The following is a 23,866-nucleotide window of genomic DNA, read 5'->3' as shown; positions in this document are numbered from 1 at the left end:
TGCGCATGTATTGTCCAAGAAAAGCATTGTCAGGGGCTTGACCTGCTGCCTTGGTACCTACAGATTCTGATTCCCAAAAACACACATGGTTAGCTTCAGCAGTGCAGGATAAGATGGCAATGTGAAGGTTTGTCGTGTCCATAGGGCAGGACAAGGGATGTGGGCCAGAGAGTAGTTAGCCAAGGTGTGACTGTACTGCGGTTGGTCCTTCACCCCCAATATGCAATCTTGGACAAACTGTCAGTAGTAGTCTGCCCCAATGAGGACAGCGATCTCAAAGTTCTCATCTGAGGTCACTTGATGGGCTAGTGGTAGATCCTTGAGGTACGGTATTTCTTTCAGGCAGGCACGTACTGAGTTACAGATTGGAGCCATAAGCTTGGGTACAATCAGAGCTGAGGTTGGAATGTGACTGCCACTCAAGGTGTGTACGAACAATGTAGCTACCTCAAGGCTGCTAGAAGATGACATTTGTGCTCCGAATGACGACACTAATAGAGTTTCACGGTGAGTTGGCCGAAGGCATAGTGCATTAGCCAGTTGCTGTGTGATGAAGGTGAAGGATCACTGAGCTCCTTCATCAAATAAGATGTTTCCTTCAGCTGTAGCTACACCAATTGAGACAGTAGCAATTGCAGTTTTCAACAGACAGACACTGGTATAGTAGGCTGACAATGGTGCCATTGTTGTTAGTGAGGTTTCAATTACAGTCTGTTGTGTGGGTGCTGGTACAGTGTTGACAGGTTGTGACGAGGTGTTGACAGGTGTTGATGGTACATCTGAAACAACAAAAGCATGACAAAGACTAGTGTGATGTTGCTTCCTGCACTCTCTGCAGGTGAACTTGGAGTGGCAATATGTAACCTTGTGTTTCGCTAAACAGTTATAATACAGATTCTCCCATCTTACTACAGCTAGTCTCTCCTTAGGGTCAACAACCTTGCTACACTTAGTAGGCTTGTGATCGTTCTTACAAAACACACAAACTAGTTCCCTTCTCGGTTGTTCTTCATGGGAATGGTGACTGTGTGGTGTTTTGTGTGTGGATGTGTGAAAGGAGCCAGTGGTTGGCATGGTGGTGTCATAATTGATGGATTTCCCCATGTACTACTGACTCATCTGAAAGACCTGAATTTCTTTGAGCATGCTGGCCATTATCACCTATGCTCCATTCTGAATTACAGTGCTCACGTGCCATGTGCTTCTTAGTGTCAATGGGAAGCTTACTTAATATTTATGAGGTCAACAGGGAGCCATACGTATCAGAGGACTTGCCTAGAGATAACAAGGCCCTCATGTGCTTCTCTATTGTATTGTAGAAAGCCTGTAAGCTAGTCAAACTGTTAGATGGTATCCCTAAATTCAGAAGTGCTTCCATGTGAGCATTAGCAAATTTATATTACTGGCCAAATCTGTCCTTGAACAAGGTGACAGAATGTGCATAATTGTTGTCTGTAAGGGGAAAACTGGCAGCGACACGAGCTGCGTCACCATGCAATTGTGCACACAAATAATTGAATTTTTGCACACCACTGATGCTTGGGTTCGGATTTACAGCTGCATCAAACAAGTCCCAAAATGTTTGCCACTGTAGGGGGTCTCCACCAAATGTGGGAAGAGATAGCTTAGGAAGTTGGCTAACATTTTGAGGTGTGTGTGTGATGTAGCTGTTGTGTGATGTGCATGTGTTTGTAAATTAGTAGCACTCACCCTTGCTGGAGTTGTAGCTGTGAGTGAAGCACCAGGTGTATTGCTTTGGGTGTCAGCTGCTGAGGTCAGTAATGAAACTGGAGGAGGAGACATTGTAGTTGGCAGTGGTGACACTGTAGATTGCGGTGGTAAATTGGCCTTATAAATAAACTCTGTAAGAAAGGTAATCTGTTTTTCCAGCATGCTTAGGTAGGTGTCAGCATTACAGATCTCTTCTTCTAAGTCAGTTTCTGTCTGGATTTTTGCTGCAATCACTGTATCAAGCTCAGCAATCTGAGCATGTTTGTCTCTCAGCTGGGTGGCGGTAGTGGTAGAAATCAGCTTGTGAGATTCTTTGATGGACTGGGAGTTTACGCCTTCAAGATCAGCAGAAATCATGTCTTCTACTTTTGCTAGTAGCTTTGTGATGCTGCCCTTTATTCCGCGGCATTTGGAGTGAAGGAGTTGAATACATCCAGACTTTCATCACAGCACCAATGTGACAACTTCGTCACAGCACCAATGTGAGGTATAGTGGCTTAATTCTCGGAGACAGCAGAGGAAGCTACGACACATGTTCACACTAATAACTGACCTAATGATTTAGAATCACGCATGCACAAATATTACAACAATAAACTAAATATAGTAACAAGTGCATAATGTCTGTCAATCCTTGACAACAGCTCCAACATCATAAGTGCATCCCCAGCTAGGCACAGTGGAAGATCAGATAATATACCGTAGTTCTCTCATTTTAGACAGACCCCATCCTCTTGCAGCCGGCACTACACCTCTTCCAAGTTGCTAGCATGTTCAGCCTCTGTGGGGCCTGTGATTTGAAATAACATATATAACACATGGCATACCCTGCAAAATGGTTTCCATGGGTTCCATCTAAGGTTCCATCTAAAAAGGCCCTTAATAGTACTGATGGTTACTATATTAGGCTCATCCAATAACATTAATTTTGCTGATAGGTGGCTGTTAAATCAAGCTTGGTAAACAGCTTACCCCCAATAAGGCATATTATGATGTTTCAGAGTGAAATTCTGGAACATTTTCAGGCAGTAGATAGGTGTCCTGTTTTGTAGAACATGGTTAAATGAAATTGTTCCCTACATAAACCAGTCACTTGGTCTAGGCAAGGGATACTTATGGAATTGGTGGTCACCTTATATTCACCACAAGTATGTATCGCCTCATCACTCTTTGGCATGGGAACAACTGGGGCTGCCAAATCACCTTCTGCAAAATGCCCAACTCTACTAGGTGGCCCAGTTCACCCTCCATATTCCCTCTAATTGCAAAATAAAGTGGGCAACTCCAAGGGTAGGATCTGGTAGCAAGTATAGGGTGACCTTGAAGTATATTAAAGTACCCAACCCTTCTTGAAATCCTCAGGGTACTTTCCCACTAACCTATTAACATTGGAATCTTTTCTGGACACCAACTTGATGCTGGCCCAATTCAGAAGCATGGAATGCAACCAGTCTTGATCTAGTAAGGTGGGTCCTCTACAACATACAATTTTTATGTGTATCCATCAAGACTCACGGTAGTGAGGCGCGCAGCCAAGAAACTACGAAGCGCACGCCCAATTAAAAGACGCGGCCACTACTGTAAGTTATTTACGTGTAGGGTCAGTTTTGCAATATTAGCCCTGGATTATGCAACATCTCTCAATGGATTTGTATTGGGTTACGTAATAAAAAAATCTTTAGTCGTCGTTTTCTTGTGACCTTGCTAAAATAAAAAATATAGCCGTATTTAGACATATTTCACTTTATTTCTCTACCTTGTATTACACGTATCGTCACATTATACCAGTCATCTTACTCGTGTTTGTACTGGTCATCTAGGCCTGACATTATCTAATTCTGGTTGGCCCTACGCGTATTTTCTCCATTCAAACCTGTAATCCCTACAATAACTTTTAAAGACACGGTGTGGACACAAGCCCTAATGTCTGACAAACAAGTTGTGAAAACGTGCAGACCCGTAAGTTCCCTAGGGAAGGCATTTTGAGCAGAAATCTTTTAGAGTCCATTTAGTGCCACGCCCCATGCGAGCGTTTATAATCGGCAGATGTCTTATAAACAAGGTGTGAAAGCGTGAAGAACGTACAGACACTAGGGAAGGTGTATAAATCGTTATTCAATACTCCATTTAGTGCCATGCACCACTTATGATACAAGAAATATTTTGCAAGTTGTGTGGAATGACCAAAACTCATGTACAGTCACAAACCACGAACCACATTCCAGAAAAAACTTTGTTGCCCTACATTACGTACATAATGAAAGCCACAACACAAGCTCCACCTTACACTGATGGTGCTTTGTGGAAGTGTGAACTGCCGTGACAGCTATAAGGCAATTCTAATTGTGGATAAGATGGCTGCAGAATTCATGAAAATTTCTTGCAGTAGAGTAAACATGTAACAATGCTATTACAACACATAACAAAAATTTAATAAACATCAGTTTAACACCAAGTGATTATTTCTTAGATGTCTTCATGATGACACAAGATTAAGTGAGCCCTGTAAAAGAACAAGCAGGCACTGAATTAAACATTAAATAAATTATATTCAAGACTATAAGTGAATCTGGTGTACCAGAGGTAACGTAAATGTGTTTTGGTGCCTAAGTATGTAAACATGAACACGAGGAGACCTGTCAAACAACAAGTGGCCACCAAACAGAATGTACAACATGTTAAATATATTTCTTAGCTATACAACAGGAAATTCAGGATTGCAATTGTTGCAATTCCCACTTTTAAGGTAAGCGAATACCTGATATATATATTGTTTAACCCATTTTACAACCAATACCTAATCTTAAGTAACATTAAGTTACACTAGTGCATAAAAGTACAACTTATAAAGCAATTGCTGTGAGCTTGTGTACATACCTTAAGTTAAAACTGCTAATCAGACAACTGGCCAATTATCACTAGGGCTGGGCTTGTGGTCACCACAAAACACAACTTGCTTGATATTCTGACAACACAAGAGACCAGTCCTGTAAAACAACAAGCAAGCATTTTTGCCTGGTCAAACATGACTTACCATGACTACATCCAACTGCTAGTACGTGAACTGCTATGACCAGATGGCGCCTGCAAAACCAACGGTGTCATTAATACGTACAATATACCAAAAAATCTGGGTACTAGGAAAACATTAATACTATACGCTCAACACGTAAACTGACCTGGGTATTAGTTTGTTACCATCATATGAGATAGTACAATATCAACTAATTATGTAGAAATTCATGACACCTTTTGACGTCACAATATTGAGCACTACAAAAAGAAAGCACAATATAATTCCTCGAGTTCTGTATGTAAACTGATCTGAAATTCACAATACTAAGAAGGGTCCTACCTGGTCCAGAGTTAAGTATCACAACCACATCCACTGTTGGCGGGTAAATCACTATGACTAGATTGCCTGTAAAAGCAGATAGGTGAGCATTAAATGCAATACACTTAAATTTGTCACTTTTTACACAAAATAAACATTTGGGGATTTTATTCATTTAAACAGTTGACATTGTTACACAGAGACCTGAATAGGCAGGCATATCAAGAAGTTTGCAGACATTTGCTATATTTTTGTTCATGGCAAAAATGCCAGCTGGAACAGGCATGTTCAATACATTTCAATTAAAAAATTATTAAAAATTAAATTAATTATCGTGTACCACCTATCTCGAGTCTGTTTAGTAACTTTCTGAATTTGATACATTTAGAGCAACTCTCTGCAAGTACAATGATGCCAAAAGAAGTCCAATTCACGGAAATTTTGGCTCGTCAAAATGGCCTAAACTGACTGGGTGTAGCAAATTTCCCCATGCATTTTGTATTGAGTGTTTTGGAGTCATGCAATAAAAGGCATAATAACCCACGACACTTGATAGATACCTCAGATTTGAACCAGATGTGAAAATAGCAGTGAATAGCGATTCAGATGAGCTATAGCAGAAGGAAATCAGAGGAAATTTAAGCTTGTCATTTTAAGGTTGAAAATCACTTACTTTTTCTATGGCGAATTGAATGCTGGATATATGGAAAGGAACACTCTGATCTATTTCGATGTCTTGACAGCCATTGTTAACCTTCACTACATACAATGAAACAAAAGCACTGTGAATTAGTTCTGCAGGTTAGTTTGTGAAAATTACAGTGTTCCGTGATTAAGCAAAATAATGTCTGTGCCATGTAGCAAACTTCTTCTTGTTTCACTGTACACAAATTCAGTAATTTAGACTAGAACATGTGAATGGGTATACTTTTTCATACAAACATTGATATCTCACACAGATTCGCTTACTGACTTTCACCTGTAGCCAAAGTTCCAAGACTTCTGATGATGATGTAAGTGGAAAATGACAAGATAGCCACGGTTTTTTGGTAATTGGTCCGTACACCTTGTCAACAATCTCGCCATGAGATAATACGAGCTAGTGGAGCTACTAGGAGTTTTCGCCTGGTGGGTCTCTAAAATACCGCAAATTCGGTTAATCAGTGTGTGTCAATGATCTAATCCTCGATTTAATCAGTTTCGTTAACCTCCACTCCAGACTCTTATTCTTTCATACTTCAGCAACGGTGTACGGCCTCTGCATTAAAGTACACCTCACCATGAAATGAAATCCAGTTGCAATAAGACTTAATGTAGTCTCGTTACTTCTCTCTCACTCTCCTTCTTGGACTGCCATTTTAAACAACATTGGTTTAATTTTAATTTTAATTGAAACCGCGTATCACGTGTGTCCGCTTGGGGTGTTTCAGGGACATTCCAAGGGATTTCACCTAAATAGATCACGTGATAATTGTCAGACTTGTCCTTAGTCATGGCTCAGCAATGCGGTACGTGTGTACTATAGCCTATCTATATATAGGATTGTTTGTGTGCTGTTAATTTTTAATTTTTTGTGTGATGATGCATATGGTCGCATAGAACGCGTGATGGTAGGGCAAATGCCCGCCCCTAGCTAGCTATATGTCTATGGCATTAACTAGCTTTTTCTATAGCTACTCTATTACATGTTACTGATACATCAGGGGCACCAGAGTAAGGTGAAAGTGGTAGCTAAGGCTAAGCCTCTGGGGCATACTCCCTCAGAAATTTTAGTTAAGTATACTGCAACTTTTAGTCCTTCAGTGACCAAATTCGCTTCATCAAGTTTGAAAGTTTAATTCCAGTCAAAAAGGCTCGGATCTCAATACACTGGTTGTATCTACTGTACTGGCTCTGATGCCCTATATATACATTGTCCAAAAGATGGTTAGAGTGCCATATTAAAATGAACTCTTGTTATATGCTTGCATGGACTCTTGATAATAATGACTATATGTATTTAGCTTTCAGGTTGCGTATACAAGGTATTCTTTCATCTGCCGGTATAAATTACTATTCCATGCACTATGAGGCCTAAGGCTCTAGCTACACACTAAGAATCAAATTATATAATGTTCTACACAATGATAAGATAATTTCCAGAGCAGAGTTCATGGTTATTGTATCAGCAAAGAGTTTTGAATATTAATTGAGATGTTTTATTTAAGTGCATTTTGACTGTTCCTCCTATAGTTATTGTTCAATTATCTGATGTCTTGTTGGTTTCCCTCCATCCTCTTTACTGATCCCTCTTTATTGATTCTATATGACTAGAAAATCTGTACACCTTGTCAATCCAGTTACAACAGTTGATCTAAATATGATGATGATGCAGTTATTGAGATGAAGAGATGCATAGTGTTTCCCTACAGTGCCACAACACACACACTTGAAATGTAATCTTAGACTTACGTGTATATAGCTGCAGTGAACTAAGTAAGATCACTATAACTGCTGGTAAGCATTACGTCGTATTACCATCCATCAGTGCTTGTACAATAAATTGTCTGTATTATGAATTCAGTCAAAATTATGCATAGCTAGCTGTGTAGTAATTTATTAGGCACCCAGTTAATGCTTAAGTTTGAGCATAAGATGCCTGAAGTATTTACCACAGATATATTTTGTAAATAATATTATAAAAAAAGATAAATAGAACAGTCAATAGCCAGCTGTGTAGTAATTGTGAACTAATTAGGCACTTGCTAATTATGAGCGTAATCTAAAGCATTTACCACAGATGAGATATTGTAAAATTTTGTTAATAGTAAATGAATGCCACAGTAAACATAGATCTATACTCTAATAGAACAGTCTGTCTATTCTACACTGTAAATTCATACTTCCAAATTTACAGTGTGAACAGTGTCTGTAATGTGCATGCCTTTGTCAAACACGATGACAGGTGCACATGTTTGACTCTCCTAGGTAATAATATTATTGCTAATTTCCAAATATCAGTCATCTAAATGTTACCATTTTAACAATTTTGTTGTTCCCCCAGTGAGACTATCACTATAACAAAAATGAGTGATATCCACCCCAAAAACGCCTTCGCTGTAAAAAAAAGGCGCGTCCAAGAAACTACAAGTACCTGTAATCCAATGTAATTAAAAACAGCTCAGTTGTAGGGAAAGGCTAAAAATAACTGGTAACTTAAAGAGCTGATATCTGGAGCGGCCAAGAATCAATCTTAATCCAATTACTTATACTATTTTTTTTTAATCCGTGCAAAAACACCTAGCATTGGCTGTAAAAAAAAAGTGCACCCATGAAAGTAACTGGCAATTGAAATAGCTGATATCTGAAGCGGCCAAGAATGAATACTGATATACAACTAATTGGAATTAACAAAAAGTTTAACATTGAACCTTTGTCTTTCAGCTGCATGTGTTCTACATTCACTCTTGCTGCATCATAAATTGATTTCTTTTAACTCTAATTGGCTGGTAATTTGGCCGCCTTTTTTTAATATTCAGTGTATAGAGCAAAAAAAAGGCGGCCAAATTACCAGCCAATTAGAGTTAAAAGAAATCAATTTATGATGCAGCAAGAGTGAATGTAGAACACATGCAGCTGAAAGACAAAGGTTCAATGTTAAACTTTTTGTTAATTCCAATTAGTTGTATATCAGTATTCATTCTTGGCCGCTTCAGATATCAGCTATTTCAATTGCCAGTTACTTTCATGGGTTGCACTTTTTTTTACAGCCAATGCTAGGTGTTTTTGCACGGATTAAAAAAAATAGTATAAGTAGTTGGATTAAGATTGATTCTTGGCCGCTCCAGATATCAGCTCTTTAAGTTACCAGTTATTATTAACCTTTCCCTACAACTGAGCTGTTTTTAATTACATTGGATTACAGGTACTTGTAGTTTCTTGGACGCGCCTTTTTTTTACAGCGAAGGTGTTTTTGGGGTGGATTATATTTACAGCCACAGGTGTCTCCCCTAAAACTGCCATTTTCTCGGCCAAATAGGCTGCTCCAGTAATAATTCTGCAAATCTGGTCTCCCAACTTCTTTGAGACATCTGACACGCTGCTCCAGTATCAATATCCATAGGGATAGGTTGCACATTTATTTCCACTATATACAACTTGGTAGGGTAGCATAGTCTTTAGCACTCACAACTTGTGTTGCAAATGACTTTCAAAACATTACCTTGCTGATTGACAAAAACTTGCAGCATATTAACTCTTCACCTTTGAGAAAGCCATTTATGAGGTTACACTTAATATTACATCTTCTTTAAGGTCCATGACGTTTTCAGGTTAACTCGTACTTTGTTCCACCCATTGGTTATAGGCACTCTAGACTTCAACATATCCTTGCTATATGATGTAGCACTTCTGAGTTCTCCCATTTTTCTTTTTATTAATGATGTCATTAGTTGAACACAATATTGATTGAACATGTGCCTAACAACATCGCTAGCAACTAAATAAACTCCAGCTCTCAGCATTTCTCACCAAATTACAATCGTTCCTTCATGGATTCAGGCCACTTCGTAGATATTTTTTGTTATGCCATTTGCAAATACGTGAGTTTAGAATGGTGCTAACGATTTTTGCACTTTTGTGGCTGCTCATATGTCACAAACCACTACATCTTGTCATTATGTTATAACTTCACGATATTCCCTTCTACAGTGGTATATGAGAATAGGATACTCTCCTCAGTATATATACTGTGAACTTTTTGCTGACATCAGTATGGCTTATGGCTAAAGTAGAGATTAATGTAAACATTCAGTGATAATCTCCCTGGTTTCATCACTTTTTATTGTCCCTACTACTAATTTCCAATTTTCCTTCTCTTATATATGTGACCAGATTTTACAAAACTGATTCAAATCGCACATCAGGCAAAATTAAACTAACACCACTAGTGGATTGCTACACTCTCATACTACTAGTTATGTACTATATACTAGTTTTGACCCTATTCAAACTACTCAAGATTGGTTTTAAGAGACTTCTTTTCTGGGTGGTGTGGTAAGCTTGAATGGCCTTGTGGCGCACCTTCCTTGGAAAGAATCAGAGGTGTACTGCTGGATGGCCTGATATAGTTGGCCAAACGATTTTCTGTGGATTTTGCAATATATCAGATCAGCCACTAAGAACCCAGCACTGCCCTGTAATCTCATTTTTGGACTTCAATACTGTGTTTCCATTTTTAAAGTCTATTTCTTGCCCAACCCACCACCCCCTACTCTCTGCCCTTTTGTGAGCACTGGCAATACTACTTCGCTCATCCAACTGCTCAGACTTTCTATCTTATTTGGCAGAAAACCGCACAAATACTGGAAGTGGTCTGAAAGGTAATATAGATTGATGTACCTCTTGTGTAAATTTCATATGCACGCTTGTTCAATACACTGACTTGAATTCTTTAAGACCATTTTTCTCGAAGCTTCTAATGTGCGATTTGAATTGTATTTCCAAACTCCAGTAACATATCTTTTAGCTACTAGCCAAAGCTTCCAAGCAATAACTGTGTGTCTTATTAACTTTAATTCTGTAGCTACAGGGGTATATTGGCTTTGTACATCAAGCATTAATAAATGTATCAGACGATCTTTCTTAGTATGTGGGGCTTTCAGTGCTACAAATATCAATATACTCTAATAGAGCAGTCATGTAAGTGAAATCAGCCAAAAATATTTTTACAAAAATAGTTTTACATTAAACTTTTATAAATGTTGCACAAAACTAAAACAAATTACAGTATAGCAGTTTATGTGCTTTATTTATTGTAGTGATATGCCCAGTGTTGGAGGATCCACTAAATGGGATGACGTCTTTTTAAAGATCAAAAACACTTAATTAAATTTAATTCAAGGCTGCTCTTCAGAAGTCTTGCCAGCAGCAAGGCATCTTTCATTAACAACAATAGTGTGTCATACTGCCACGTACAGCCTGGATTTGTAGCTCAATAGTACATTAAAGAAAATTAACCATTTTTGCTGTGGAATCTCCCTCAGGGAGGGGTACCTCACAGGCTCCTTTTCCAAATTTTAATTTGAGCTGAATCCACTCAGCTCTCAGTGAGATGTGCACCCTTATTTTCTTTGAGTTTTTCTTTTTAATCTTCTTTCAGTTTGCATACTTTAGATAAATTCATATAATTCATGCGTAATTTATTTCGAATTTGGGTAGTAGTAAGAGGATAATACAGCACATTTATGTCCAAATTTGTATGGAGTGAATAATAAGCAAAGGGGTTATGCATGAGTTTTGGAAAATTCAAAAATGATATGTTGTCATGATATCAACAGTCATCTGTATGTATAGCCATATACATCAAAGTACTGACAGTCTTTTACTTGAATATAATAAGCCAGTTACATCACTACAGTCATAGAATATCTTATTATTAAAACTTGTCCTTGGCTTTGCCTCATGACTTGTGTCAATAACTACTGCTGTGATACAACAGCTAATTTATACTCTCAGTACTTTCAAACCACACTTGCACTACGATAGCTACATACTTCACGTACTGACAGCACGATCTGTGTGGCATTTTGACAACAGCTTTCTTGTTCTTGACCACAGGACGATTATGGCAGCAACTGTGTAATAGGTCAGCAAGGACCAGTACTAGTTAAAGTACCTGCTTAAGAAGTATAGCAAAAATTGAAGCTTGTTAGCCATCTAGCTAAGCCATCAATAAGCTGAGATTTGATGGAAAAAATGCAACTTTTGCAAACAAATACCAGAATAGGTGCTGAATCAATGAATAAGTCTCCAATAGCAAGGATGCAAAGCTTAAAAACACCTATTGATGTTACTATCTTGTCCAGTAAACGATTAAAGCAATCCAATGTATGGAATTGCACTCACATGATTAAAGTTTCATTGTAAAAAATATATTCAAACCCCATTTCAAGTACATAGAGGACTTTAATAAACTTACTTGAATCAAATGACAATGAGGTATGCATGCATTAGATTCAGTACCTTGGCTGGCCCAGCTGCCTATGATGCCATTACAGTATCTGACTCACCTGCACCATGTATTTCAGTGGATTTTGAGCTGCCAGACCAGACCTATGGATGAAGGTAACTAAGTATGGGTTTAGCAAGAGCTTTGAGAAGCAAACTAGCACATTTGGCTTGCAAAAGTTACTATAATACATTGATGAGATTGGAATTTTAGATAGGATTTTTTAATGCTATTGGGTTCAACCAGATGGCTAACAATTTTGATATTCAAATGATCTTTGATGTGGTAGTAGTTGAACCATTCCAGGCCTGTTTGACCTGGTAAGTAGAGCTGAAACAGATATCTGTATTATCTGGATATCCAGATAATAATTTACTATCTGAATAGTAATTTGAAGCCATCAGAACAGTTTTTAAATTTTTTTATCATAATTAAAGACTCATCATGAGATATGAATCATTTTTCCAATTGAGACACTACAAGGTAGTTGAAGCTAGTTGTACCAAAGCTGATACAGTAATTGGCTGGAAAGTTAATTAGATTGTTTGCGAGTTACCATGCTCATTGCCAATGACAAAGCACAGTTACAAATGTTGCTGAAGAAATTGTAGTGGAAGAGTTATCACCATATAAAGAGCTGTTTACTACAGTTGTACCTGAACAAGGTCTTTTAGAAGCTGCTTTGTGTTTTCTCCAACTGCCAATCTTGTTTCTGGCAGATTCAAACCCCACTTTATTTCCATACGAATCTTAGGTTTGTTTCTGTGGTATTAAACAAGCATGTTACCATAAAATGTTTCATAGCAAGTGATGATGTCATTAATTCGGAAAAGTTTTGATTATAGGATATCCGGATAGTGAATCCTATCCGTTTCAGTCCTTAAAATTCCTAATTTTTCCTTGTACTTGATATTTTGTTCAAGCTTTCTGTTCTATTCTGTAAATGCTATCCAACTAGGGACTGGTGAGAAGGTTTAAAAGCCTGTGAATATAGTCTTAAGTAACAAATTTAATCAGAACATGTGTTTGAATTATTGACAGTCTGTTGATTTACAAATTGAATACCATTAGCTTTCAATTATTAACCTTGGTAATTGGCATCTACAACAACTGCATGTGGTAAATTAGTTGTAATTATAGTTGTGTACAAGTATACACAAAAAAAGGAATTTTCAACTGGAGTAGGGACCATAGCACATCGATAAAAAATGTTGAAACAGGCTGGAGTACTGCATGATATTAACTCACAATAAAACAATAAGAAGTGTTATGTGCCGCGCACCCCAGTTATATCAATTATCATCTGAAAAGTGAAGTATCCATTACACTTCGTTGTTGGCTATGTTCAACCCATTACATAGCAGTACGAATCAAGAACTGTTTGAAAAGCACCTCTGCAATCAAAATAGCCATTATGAAAAATACAGACGATTTCCATTAAGAAGGGAAGCCATCATGTGCTACCGCCAAATTGACACTTTTCGCTGTCAGCAAAGATGAATGGGACACAAAGGACAGTAGTAAATCCATGAAGAATGCATTGTACATACTGCGGTATGCCAAAAGGCACCTCTCGGGCCAAAGCAATGTCAAACAGCGAAAAAATCAAGCCCGTAGCCTTAGCCACTATCGCGTTACGCTTGTCTCAAGGAATCAGTTACTCAGTCAGTAGAAAATTCCATTAAATAATTTTTTTTAATTCTGTAGCAACTTGTTGAAAGTGGTTTGGATCGATCTGAAAGCTTGTTTGGGATTAGTTTTACCCAACCAATACTGCCTCATCGTCATCAGGGAAAATTGAGACTGGTTTTTGTGTGATTTTATTTCATGAGCCATGCTTACTCCTTTGTGGTCCCTACTATACAGTACCATCATACTGTATGATAATACTTAATTTGATAGCTCCATGTCCATCACTTGCTAATCCTAACAATGGAATGATCACTTGTTCACTGGGAGATGATGGAGTTCCTTCCTATGAAGACACTTGTAGTTTCACATGTAACACTGGTTATGAGCTAACTGATAGTGATACTAGGACATGTCTGAATGATGGGAGCTGGAGTGGTAGTGATGATGTGTGTAGAAAAGGTGAGGAAAGACATGGATTCACACTGCAAATGACTCATGTTGCATATATTATAGTTCACTGTCCTTCACTGACAAGTCCCAATGGAACATACAGGTGTAATTTAGGAAGTGATGGAGTAACCTCTTATGAAGATATATGTCGTCTTGTATGTATCACTGGTTATGAGGTAACTGGTAGTGACACTAGGACCTGTCAGAGTAATGGGAGCTGGAGTGGTAATGATGATGTGTGTAGAAGAGGTGACAGATTTTAGATGTTTTAGTTTCACTGTATATCTGTATATCCTTAATGCATATAGTGCCTTGTTTATCACTTACTGATCCTAATAATGGAATGATCACTTGTTTACTGGGAGATGATGGAGTTCCTTTTTATGAAGACACTTGTAGTTTCACATGTAACACTGGTTATGAGGTAACTGGTAGTGACACTAGGACCTGTCAGAGTAATGGGAGCTGGAGTGGTAATGATGATGTGTGTAGAAGAGGTGACAGATTTTAAATGTTTTAGTTTCACTGTATATCTGTATATCCTTAATGCATATAGTGCCTTGTTTATCACTTACTGATCCTAATAATGGAATGATCACTTGTTTACTGGGAGATGATGGAGTTCCTTCCTATGAAGACACTTGTAGTTTCACATGTAACACTGGTTATGAGCTAACTGGTAGTGACACTAGGACCTGTCAGAGTGATGGGAGCTGGAGTGGTAGTAATGATGTGTGTAGAAGAGGTGACAGATTTTAAATGTTTTAGTTTCACTGTATATCTGTATATCCTTAATGCATATAGTGCCTTGTTTATCACTTACTGATCCTAATAATGGAATGATCACTTGTTTACTGGGAGATGATGGAGTTCCTTCCTATGAAGACACTTGTAGTTTCACATGTAACACTGGTTATGAGCTAACTGGTAGTGACACTAGGACCTGTCAGAGTGATGGGAGCTGGAGTGGTAATGAGACCATATGTAGAAAAGGTAAGTTTGTATAGTACTGCATTGCAAGACAAGTGTGTTGTGTTACAGTTCATTGCCCTCTACTTACACAACCCAATAATGGACATATCAATTGTATTGTTGGAGATGATGGTGTTATTTCATATAAAGACAATTGTTCTGTTTCTTGTAATACTGGTTATGAGCTAACTGGTAGTGACACTAGGACCTGTCAGAGTAATGGGAACTGGAGTGGTAGTGATGATGTGTGTAGAAAAGGTATATATAGAAATGGTAAGACTGGATGGGCAGTGTGACCTTTCTTTAGTTCCCTGTTCATCACTTACTGACCCTAATAATGGAATGATTACTTGTTCACTGGGAGATGATGGAGTTCCTTCCTATGAAGATACTTGTAGTTTCACATGTAACACTGGTTATGAGCTAACTGGTAGTGACACTAGGACCTGTCAGAGTGATGGGAGCTGGAGTGGTAGTGATGATGTGTGTAGAAGAGGTAAATAATTGTGATCAATGGCAACAGAACAAATTATCTGCCATTTAGTAATTATAATGTAGCACCATACACATGTGTGAGCATTTGACATGTATAATTACTGACAATCAAGACATATGGCAGTGTGTAGTGTAGCCAAGAAAGCTAGCATGCCACGCCATGGATATATTAACAGGAAAAAATAAAAGCTTTTTTCACAAATGCATAGCTCCATGTTTCTTCTCAAAAGAGCTCATCTTCACCACCCAAGTACTAAGTCAAAAATCACCTTATAAAATGCAAGCCCTAAAAGTGAGGCACAATACTTGTCTTTTTGGGGGGCTTGCTTTATCTTAATCTTTGTGCACACTGTACAAAAGTCAAACTTAAAAGCCAAACTTTATCTCTTTGAAATTTGACGTACATTAAGGATGCATTGGACCGATTCATGTATGAATCTGATAAATGTTCTCAGAGTTATGGACAATTATATGTGTAAATAAAGATCATTTTGCCATGCCTGCACTTGAGGAAAAAACAAAAATCAATTTGTGCATAGGTTGACCATCATAGCTCAAGCCTTTGTAGTTAAATGAAATTGTAGTGAGAGCTACAGAGTTGCCAACTTGTACAGTCAAAATATTCTAATAGAACAGTCACCAAGTACCAGCAAAAAAATTTGGAAAAAATTTGTCAAGAGTTCGAACCAGAGATCTCCATAAACCCTTCACCACTGAACCACTGCTGTGCTGCTCAGCTCACTTAATTTCTACCTTGTAAATGATAACTAAATCTACTCTATATATATAATATACATATTTAAATTTATTAATGCTTTACAGCACAAGTGCTGAAGGTCTGTAGAACACTGGTCCTACAGCCTGCTCAAAGACTTTCGCTACATAAGGTGTGTTTGAAAAGTTGGAGAAAGGAGAAAAAATCCATGACTGGACCTAGGTGGCCTCGAAGCTGCAGCCATCCGATTTACGTTCAAACACTTACAGGAGTCTACCAGGTGGTCAGGACATTTTCTCCTTGTTATTTTCATGTAATTATATCCATAGGAATTCTAGAGAGTATAGTAAGTAGAAAGTTCATAATTTCACAATTACAAGGAAAATCATTAGCTTTTTTAGGGATCATAAAAGTAAAAAATAGTGAAACAAGAGAGGTCACCTACATGTGCAGCAGATGTACTAATGAAAGTTTTCTATGAAAATTTCCTAACTTGTAATCTGGTTTAAGAGACTGGTCTTTAAAAAAAAAAGAGAGAAATGTCAGATTTAAGCATTCAGTGTGTTGTAGCTCTCCAATGGTTGAAGCTACCTGTACCAAATATTACACCAATTAGTTACCTTCCAGAGCAACCAGTGTACAGGTATCAAGTTTCCCACCATTTTAGATAGTATTTAACTCTTTATCAGGCAAGCTCCAAAAGGGGTTGGTCATAAAGAGGGCAAGAGGTTGTTTACAAAATTAAAGAGGAAGGGACTACAGCAAATTACTGTCTATCATAGTACACTATACACATATAACCTATAATCCTTGTTACCATTACAGAAAGCCACCACAACACAGTGAGCAGTATTTAGCTAATCATGTGACCTTTGCATTTCATGCCAATTCGATGTGTTGATAGGTTAATGTGTAACTAGAACAAGTTCTGGAGCTGGAAAGATTATAAGGCAGCTGAATTTCTGACAATTTTAAATAGATATCAAGACTCACGGTAGTGAGTCGCGCGGCCAGTAAAGCAGAAACGCGCGCCGCAGACAATAAATGACGCGACCACTACGTGAGGATGTTACAGGAACGAACGTTGTCAAATTCGGCCTTCCTGTAACTCACCCGCCACTTACGCTGTCCCTCTGAAACTCTAGAGTTGAACTCATCGTGTCACTAGTAACTACCACACAAGCAGTGAAGCAAATCCATGCCGATTGTTTCGTGATCGAGATTGCCGACATCAAAGGGGAAGTTTCATTTTATTTTTTTTAATCGCATGCGGTTAGACGCAACCGCAGGTATATGCCTTGCGTTCCTTTGTGCATTCCAAACATTGATTGCCCTGCTATCGCTTCAGTATTCACTCAATCGCCTCAAGATTCACATCATCGATTTCACCATACATGATTACCCTACAGTCGTAATTTCAGCACCAAACGAAGTTTCAGTCGTCCTCAGTCGACCTAGAGGCCAAATATAAATCCCAGATTGTTGTTTTCCGCAATACTTGCTTGGCATGTAGGGCAATGTATCTTTAAACTGTTCTAAAAGTTTCGTTTAGATTGAAACATATGTTTTCGAGAATGGCTAGTTTGAAATTTGAATTTAGTCGCCCCCACGTAATTTGCTTTCTAAGAATTTTACTCGGAATTTAAAGAATGACGCAGAGCACAACTGCGGTCACTGGGTATTGATGAACTGGCGCTCTATGTAGTTAATCAGTGCATACGGCCACAAAGTGTGCTGCCATAGATTATAGTCCACAGATATAATCTATGGTGCTGCATACCATCGTTCGTTTTTAAATTTGAATTTAGTCGCCCCCACCGTGACGTAATTTGTCCTCTAAGGGCGCGGCTTAAAGAATGACACAGAGTACAACTGCGGTTACCAGTTGTTGACACAAGCTGCGAGTAATTAGAACATATAGCTAGCCAATTGTCACCATGCATTATTGCATTTTATAGCACCCCCACACAAAAATTGCACATGTAATTACAACATACAGAGGACACATGAATACCAAACACTTTTCACAACAATAATGTAAGAATTGTACAATAATGACTGTAATATAACTGCTATGAAAATGTTTTCCAGTGGCCCGCCATGGTAGCAAGTCTCACATGACGGCATGTATATTCATCCAAGCACAATGGGAGTAACAAGTAAGTACGATGACTAGGGACCCGCCGATTATGCTCATTATTTTACCTATTATGTTATGCTGCACTGCTCAAAAATTTACCTATTATGCTCAAATTAATGCTCAATATTTATTATTATTATTATTATTATGATAATTGCAAAACCTTGCAAGCGAGTATGTAATGCACCTATCAATGTTAAGACCCACTACCCCCCTCCCAGGCTTACTAAGGGATTAGTGGGGGATTTTCGCCGATTTGATCAGAAATTTTGCCCCACTAGTGGGGCATTTAACCGTTCGAAATTTTAGGCGTTTGCTTTAGCTTGCGAGCTATGAGAATTGATCTGTTTCCTAAAGTTTATTCCAGCGACACTACATGGAGATTTGACCACTAGTTGTTCCCCAGTGGGTGGAGAATTTGATTTTTCAAAAAGTCAAATCCCCACCATTTCCCCCACTACGCCCGGGAGGGGGGAGGTGGGGGATAACATTGATAGGTGCATAAGTGCAATATATGTACAAAATTAATTAATATTAAGTAAGTAAGTAAAACAGTCAGTTGAAGTAGCGTTAACTATTTCAGTTGGTAATTTGTTCCATAATGCAATGGTGGCTGGGAAAAAGCTAAACTTGTATGGATCAATCCGTGTAAAGGGTACAGTAAGTTTGTAATCATGGCCTCTAGTAATTCCTGGATTGTAGTTGATATAGTTAGGTAGTTTTAAGTCTATTATATGGTGGGTAATCTTATACATCATTTGTAATCTGAGAGTATCTCTACGGCTGTGCAGGCTGTTCCATCTTAGTGTATTTATCATCTCAGTAACACTACTCGTATATCGGTAATCGCCATTTACAAATCTTGCTGCTCGTCGCTGTACTGATTCCAGTTTATTGATGTTACATTTAGAATGGGGGGCCCAGGAACAAGCAGCATATTCTAAAATTGGTCGAACATACATCAGATAAGCATCAGATTACCTATTATGCTCAAATTATGCTCAATATTTTTACCTCAGTTCTCATGTTTTCTCTAATAACTTTGTACTTTATGGAAAAGCAGTAAGTGGTTGAAGCACAGACTGTAAATCCTTGCTTGTCAAAATGCATGTCACAGAAAAGATCGATATATTCTAATAGAACAGTCATCTACCTGATAATTTTATTAGAATTACTGACTGTTCTATTAGAGTATATCGATCTTTTTGTTGGATATGTATTTTGATAAGCAAGAATTTATAGCATTGCACAAATTTTCTTCCTATTATGCTAGCATTATGCTCAATGCTTTCAGGCACCTATTATACTCATTATTATGCCAGCATAATCGGCGGGTCCCTAACGATGACAAGTTGATATGACTCCATTTGTAGAATCCAGATGAGTGGGTGTTGCTCCAGTATGTCTAAACAGTTAACAAACATTCCTGTTATAAATACGTGCTAGAGTTGCAATATAATAGTATAGTATTTAAATTCAACAATACATAGTCTCCATTGCATCACTATCAAACGACACTAAGTGGAGGATATCGTTGCATCTCTAGTATGTACACTCTATCAGTACAACCTGTCTTAATGGCCACCAGTATAGAAAGACAACCTCTCTTGAAAAGCCAATTCCAATTGAGAATTTATGCACTGTTACCTGGTTATTGAGTGAAGGTGGCAATAAACAAGTTCCACTGTAATTTATACACGTGATCTGATCCTGTATATTCTGTCAGTGGATGAGATCCACTTGGCCAGGACAAAATGTGACTCAAATGTCCTGGATTATCCATACTCAACCCACTTATGACCCAGTGGCACAATGGAACTGAGTATAGAGAATACAATTATATTTATTTCTAAGATGTGTGGATGTGTGGACACACTACAACACACTACATGTACATACAAGACATGCTACGTACTGTTTTAGCATTTCAAGTCACCACATTATGTACAGACCAGTCAACAATGCTTCATAGTGCCCATCAGTAAACCTGAAGAAAAGTTACGAAAAATAAAAATTCACATAAGTACAATGGAACCTCATTAATATGGCCAGCTGTGGAACCAAAAAATTTGGCCTGAATAACAAGGTGGCCTTATTAATGAGGTCATAAAGTACTGCTTAGCTATATTTGGGGTCTACTAGAGGTGGCCAATATAATGAGGTGGTCTTATTAAAGAGGCGGCCACTAAGTGAGGTTTCACTGTACATACAGTTCACAATCACAATGGTGAACAATATTAATGGTTAACAATATACACTGAAACCTGCAGGTCACTTCTTGTGGAAGATTGCTCTCTACACTAAATGACACATTCAGAGATTGTATTTAGATGGATGATACAGTAACACATTGTGACTTCAATACTCATGATGTGTCAATGCTAGGCAGCAACCATATACACGGCACTGCCAATGCACAACATCACACTAGCTTGCACACACAATTTTGCTCAAGATTTTACAAATTGATAATTAAGAGGTGTGGAAACTAGCTGTTCACTCGAAAGACTGTGTGGCAGCTGTTTTCCTTCTGTACAAGTGGCCACCAAGACAGGTCCACTGTGGATGAAAGCCAGGCATTAGATATTTGGTATTTCATGTGTTGAAGGCATTCCAGGGCTTCCGGTAGTCTCAAATCTCACCACAGTTTACCTCAGGCAGTGTTGTGGTCACCACTAAACCACCAGAATGCTGTGTTATGTTCATCTTATGCTTGGCTACTATATTGTAGAACTGAAATGGATACTCTGAAAAATATATCGTATGGATAATGACTTCATCACTTTCTTCATCAGGAGCTTTTAAGGACCAATAGTGAAACTTTTACACTTTGGGCTGACAGCCAACTGCCTAAGTCTGAAGCAGTGCCTTTGGTGCTCTAACAGATTGGCTGCCCCCTTGCTGCCAGCACTCACTGTCTGATACACTGTCACACACTAAATCCATCTCTATAGCCAGTTAGAACAGCATGCTTCTTACCTTTTTTAAGGCCGCAAAATGCAGCCACCTCTTTAAAAAGCTAAGTCAGAAAATTCTTGTCCCTACGGCCTGAATAATGACCAGTTTTCACTGTACTATTAGTGATTAGTGATCATGGAGGATTATTTATTAAGATACTAAGATATACAAACGCTACAACCTCTAAATATAGCAGTAAATATTTTACCCTGGTCCAATGTCTCGTAATGCACCTATCAATGTATTGCCCCACCACCCCCCCTCAAGCGTAAGTGGGGCTTTACAGGGGGAATTGACACGAAACTGCTGCCCCACTATGGGGTATTTGACGATCGTTCAGTAAGTGCCCAAATATTTTTGTTGTAACTTCCTTCGCTATATCAAATCCCGAGTTAATCCCGCGTTGCAACTGGGGCCAACAGTGGGGATTTGACACGATAGGTTTGCCCTACTATGGGGCATTTGACATTCGGCTGTGTCAAATCCCCACTATAGCCCCATATATGCCCGTGGGGAGGGGGGGGGGGTAGTGGGGCAATACATTGATAGGTGCATAATAATCGTCAGAGACTCTACTGTGACAAATACATGTTTATCATGATATGTGCTAATCGCCTTTTTACAATTAAGTTTTACAACACAAATACTTGTATAGTTAAACTCACCAATTGTGACTAAATCCCTTCAACACGAAAAGACAAGTAATGAGACAACCTCGGAGACAACAGCCTCACAAGCCTATTCTGGTGCGCTTATTTAGTAGTAATATAAATTTTAAAGGCATTTATTTACAACAGGACATAATTACGCGCCCTTCTATTGTCTCTGTACATACTTGCCTTTTCTTTACTATTCTCATTTCATTTCACAAGGTCTCTTGGCAGAGGCATAGCTTCTTCGCTTGAATTAGTCAATGTCGAGATACTCTAATAGAACAGTCACATTTCTACAAGTGCCATATTTTTATATTGTAAAGTCTGTAAGTAGCTAGTAATTTAAACTATACAATCCGATGCTAAGCAGAAGTTGTAACTATGCTAAATATTGATTGCTGTGTTACAGCTGTTTTGTGACTGCTCTAATAGAGTATCTTGATCGTTTTAATGCAGTACAAGATGAAAGGCAAAGTGTTATTAAGGGTTTACTAGTTAAAATGGGTGGTAGTTGACTGCAGTTGCATGCCACTAACAGGGCCGTCCAGAGAAATTAGAGAGCCCAGGGAAAACAGTTAAAGAGGGGCCCAGGGGCAAGGAAGGGTCTAGATCCTGACTGCTCTATTAGAGTATACCAATCTTTCTTTAAACAGGTATTCAAGGGGCCCCTTTTGGGCTGGGGCAGGGGGCAAAATACCCCAGTTACCCCCCCATGTGGGCGGCCCTGGCCACTAAAATTACAGTTATTCTGTCACTGTAATCTGGGGTTTCTGTCAAAACCATGGAAACTCACCTGTTATCAACAGTGCATTGCTTATTCGTATTGAAATCCCATCCAAAAACAGCTTATAGCTGTAAATAAAGTGCACGTCCAAGTAAAGCAGAGTTAACTGCGACAAAAAGTAATGATATCATAATGCGGCCATGTGCGAGGTGTGCAAGTTGTAAAATTAATATTAGCTAATCAGATAATACAATATTATTGTTAAAGTGTTAATGAGAACTATGTGATGCTGCTAGTTTTTAAGTGTGTGCGCATCCTCATAAATGCCACACAAATTTAATTCTCAATAAAGCAATGTGTATAGATTCTCTGATAGCAATAAATAGTTTGAGTGTGGCCGTCTTTCCTGTATACAGCAATGCTACGAACAAAGGAAAGGTGGCCAAACTCAAACTATTTATTGCTATCAGAGAATCTATACACATTGCTTTATTGAGAATTAAATTTGTGTGGCATTTATGAAGATGCTCACACACTTAAAAACTAGCAGCATCACATAGTTCTCATTAACACTTTAACAACAATATTGTATTATCAGATTAGCTAATATTAATTTTACAACTTGCACACCTCGCACATGGCCGCATTATGATATCATTACTTTTTGTCGCAGTTAACTCTGCTTTACTTGGACGCGCACTTTTTTTACAGCTATAAGCTGTTTTTGGATGGGTCTCATTTACAAAAGTTCACTATTTACTTTTATTTTTATAGTAACATGTAATTGTAACACGTACGCTACTTTGCTGGTAGTAATGAATAATAGGTTACTGTTACTTTGAAATGGCCCCAACATACATACAAAAAGAATTAAAATCCATGCAAACTGTAAAAAAAAGGGTGTGGCCTTAAAAAGCGTGACTGAAAAAGGTGAAATCAAAAAAGTACAGCTAATGAAATAGCTACAATGATGTTGATGCCAATAATTGTGACTAGATTTTGGGAAAACGCTCCGAATTGTGCACATAAGAAGTTTTGAGATAAATGGTTTTAAAGAATTCAAGTCAGTATAAC

At 38.3% G+C, this 23,866-nt stretch overlaps 1 protein-coding gene and 1 long non-coding RNA gene across 8 annotated transcripts in view; one reads left to right on the top strand and one right to left on the bottom strand.

Annotated features, from left to right (window-relative positions):
- Positions 1 to 4,099: 4,099 nt before the first annotated feature.
- LOC136246164 (uncharacterized) lies at positions 4,100 to 6,480 on the bottom strand. 5 transcript variants are annotated; one of them, XR_010696273.1, is made up of 5 exons: positions 6,035 to 6,480; positions 5,087 to 5,152; positions 4,911 to 5,004; positions 4,609 to 4,815; positions 4,100 to 4,234 (listed from the first exon to the last, which is right to left on the bottom strand). It is a non-coding gene; the product is annotated as an uncharacterized lncRNA (long non-coding RNA). The 5 variants fall into 5 exon arrangements; XR_010696274.1 differs by having other exon boundaries at positions 6,039 to 6,480; XR_010696275.1 differs by having other exon boundaries at positions 6,045 to 6,480.
- Positions 6,481 to 7,013: 533 nt separating this feature from the next.
- The window catches only part of LOC136246163 (CUB and sushi domain-containing protein 1-like), a 51,301-nt gene continuing 34,448 nt past the window's right edge, over positions 7,014 to 23,866 (top strand). Inside the window, exons 1-8 of one of the 3 annotated variants that reach the window (XM_066037613.1) lie at positions 7,014 to 7,561; positions 13,956 to 14,144; positions 14,199 to 14,384; positions 14,444 to 14,632; positions 14,692 to 14,880; positions 14,940 to 15,128; positions 15,177 to 15,365; positions 15,415 to 15,603. In XM_066037613.1, the coding sequence (XP_065893685.1) occupies positions 13,991 to 14,144; positions 14,199 to 14,384; positions 14,444 to 14,632; positions 14,692 to 14,880; positions 14,940 to 15,128; positions 15,177 to 15,365; positions 15,415 to 15,603 (1,285 nt within the window). In that variant the 5' untranslated portion in view covers positions 7,014 to 7,561; positions 13,956 to 13,990. Of the gene's footprint in view, positions 7,562 to 12,953; positions 14,145 to 14,198; positions 14,385 to 14,443; positions 14,633 to 14,691; positions 14,881 to 14,939; positions 15,129 to 15,176; positions 15,366 to 15,414; positions 15,604 to 23,866 lie in introns of those variants that run through there. The other 2 variants (XM_066037614.1, XM_066037612.1) reach the window with 2 other exon arrangements.

The sequence above is a fragment of the Dysidea avara genome, unplaced genomic scaffold, assembly GCF_963678975.1.
Source record: "Dysidea avara unplaced genomic scaffold, odDysAvar1.4 SCAFFOLD_4_1, whole genome shotgun sequence".
In the NCBI taxonomy this organism is placed as follows: Eukaryota; Metazoa; Porifera; class Demospongiae; order Dictyoceratida; family Dysideidae; genus Dysidea; species Dysidea avara.
The sequence above is the reverse complement of the archived record's forward strand: the minus strand, read 5'-3'. Positions and strand labels throughout refer to the sequence as shown.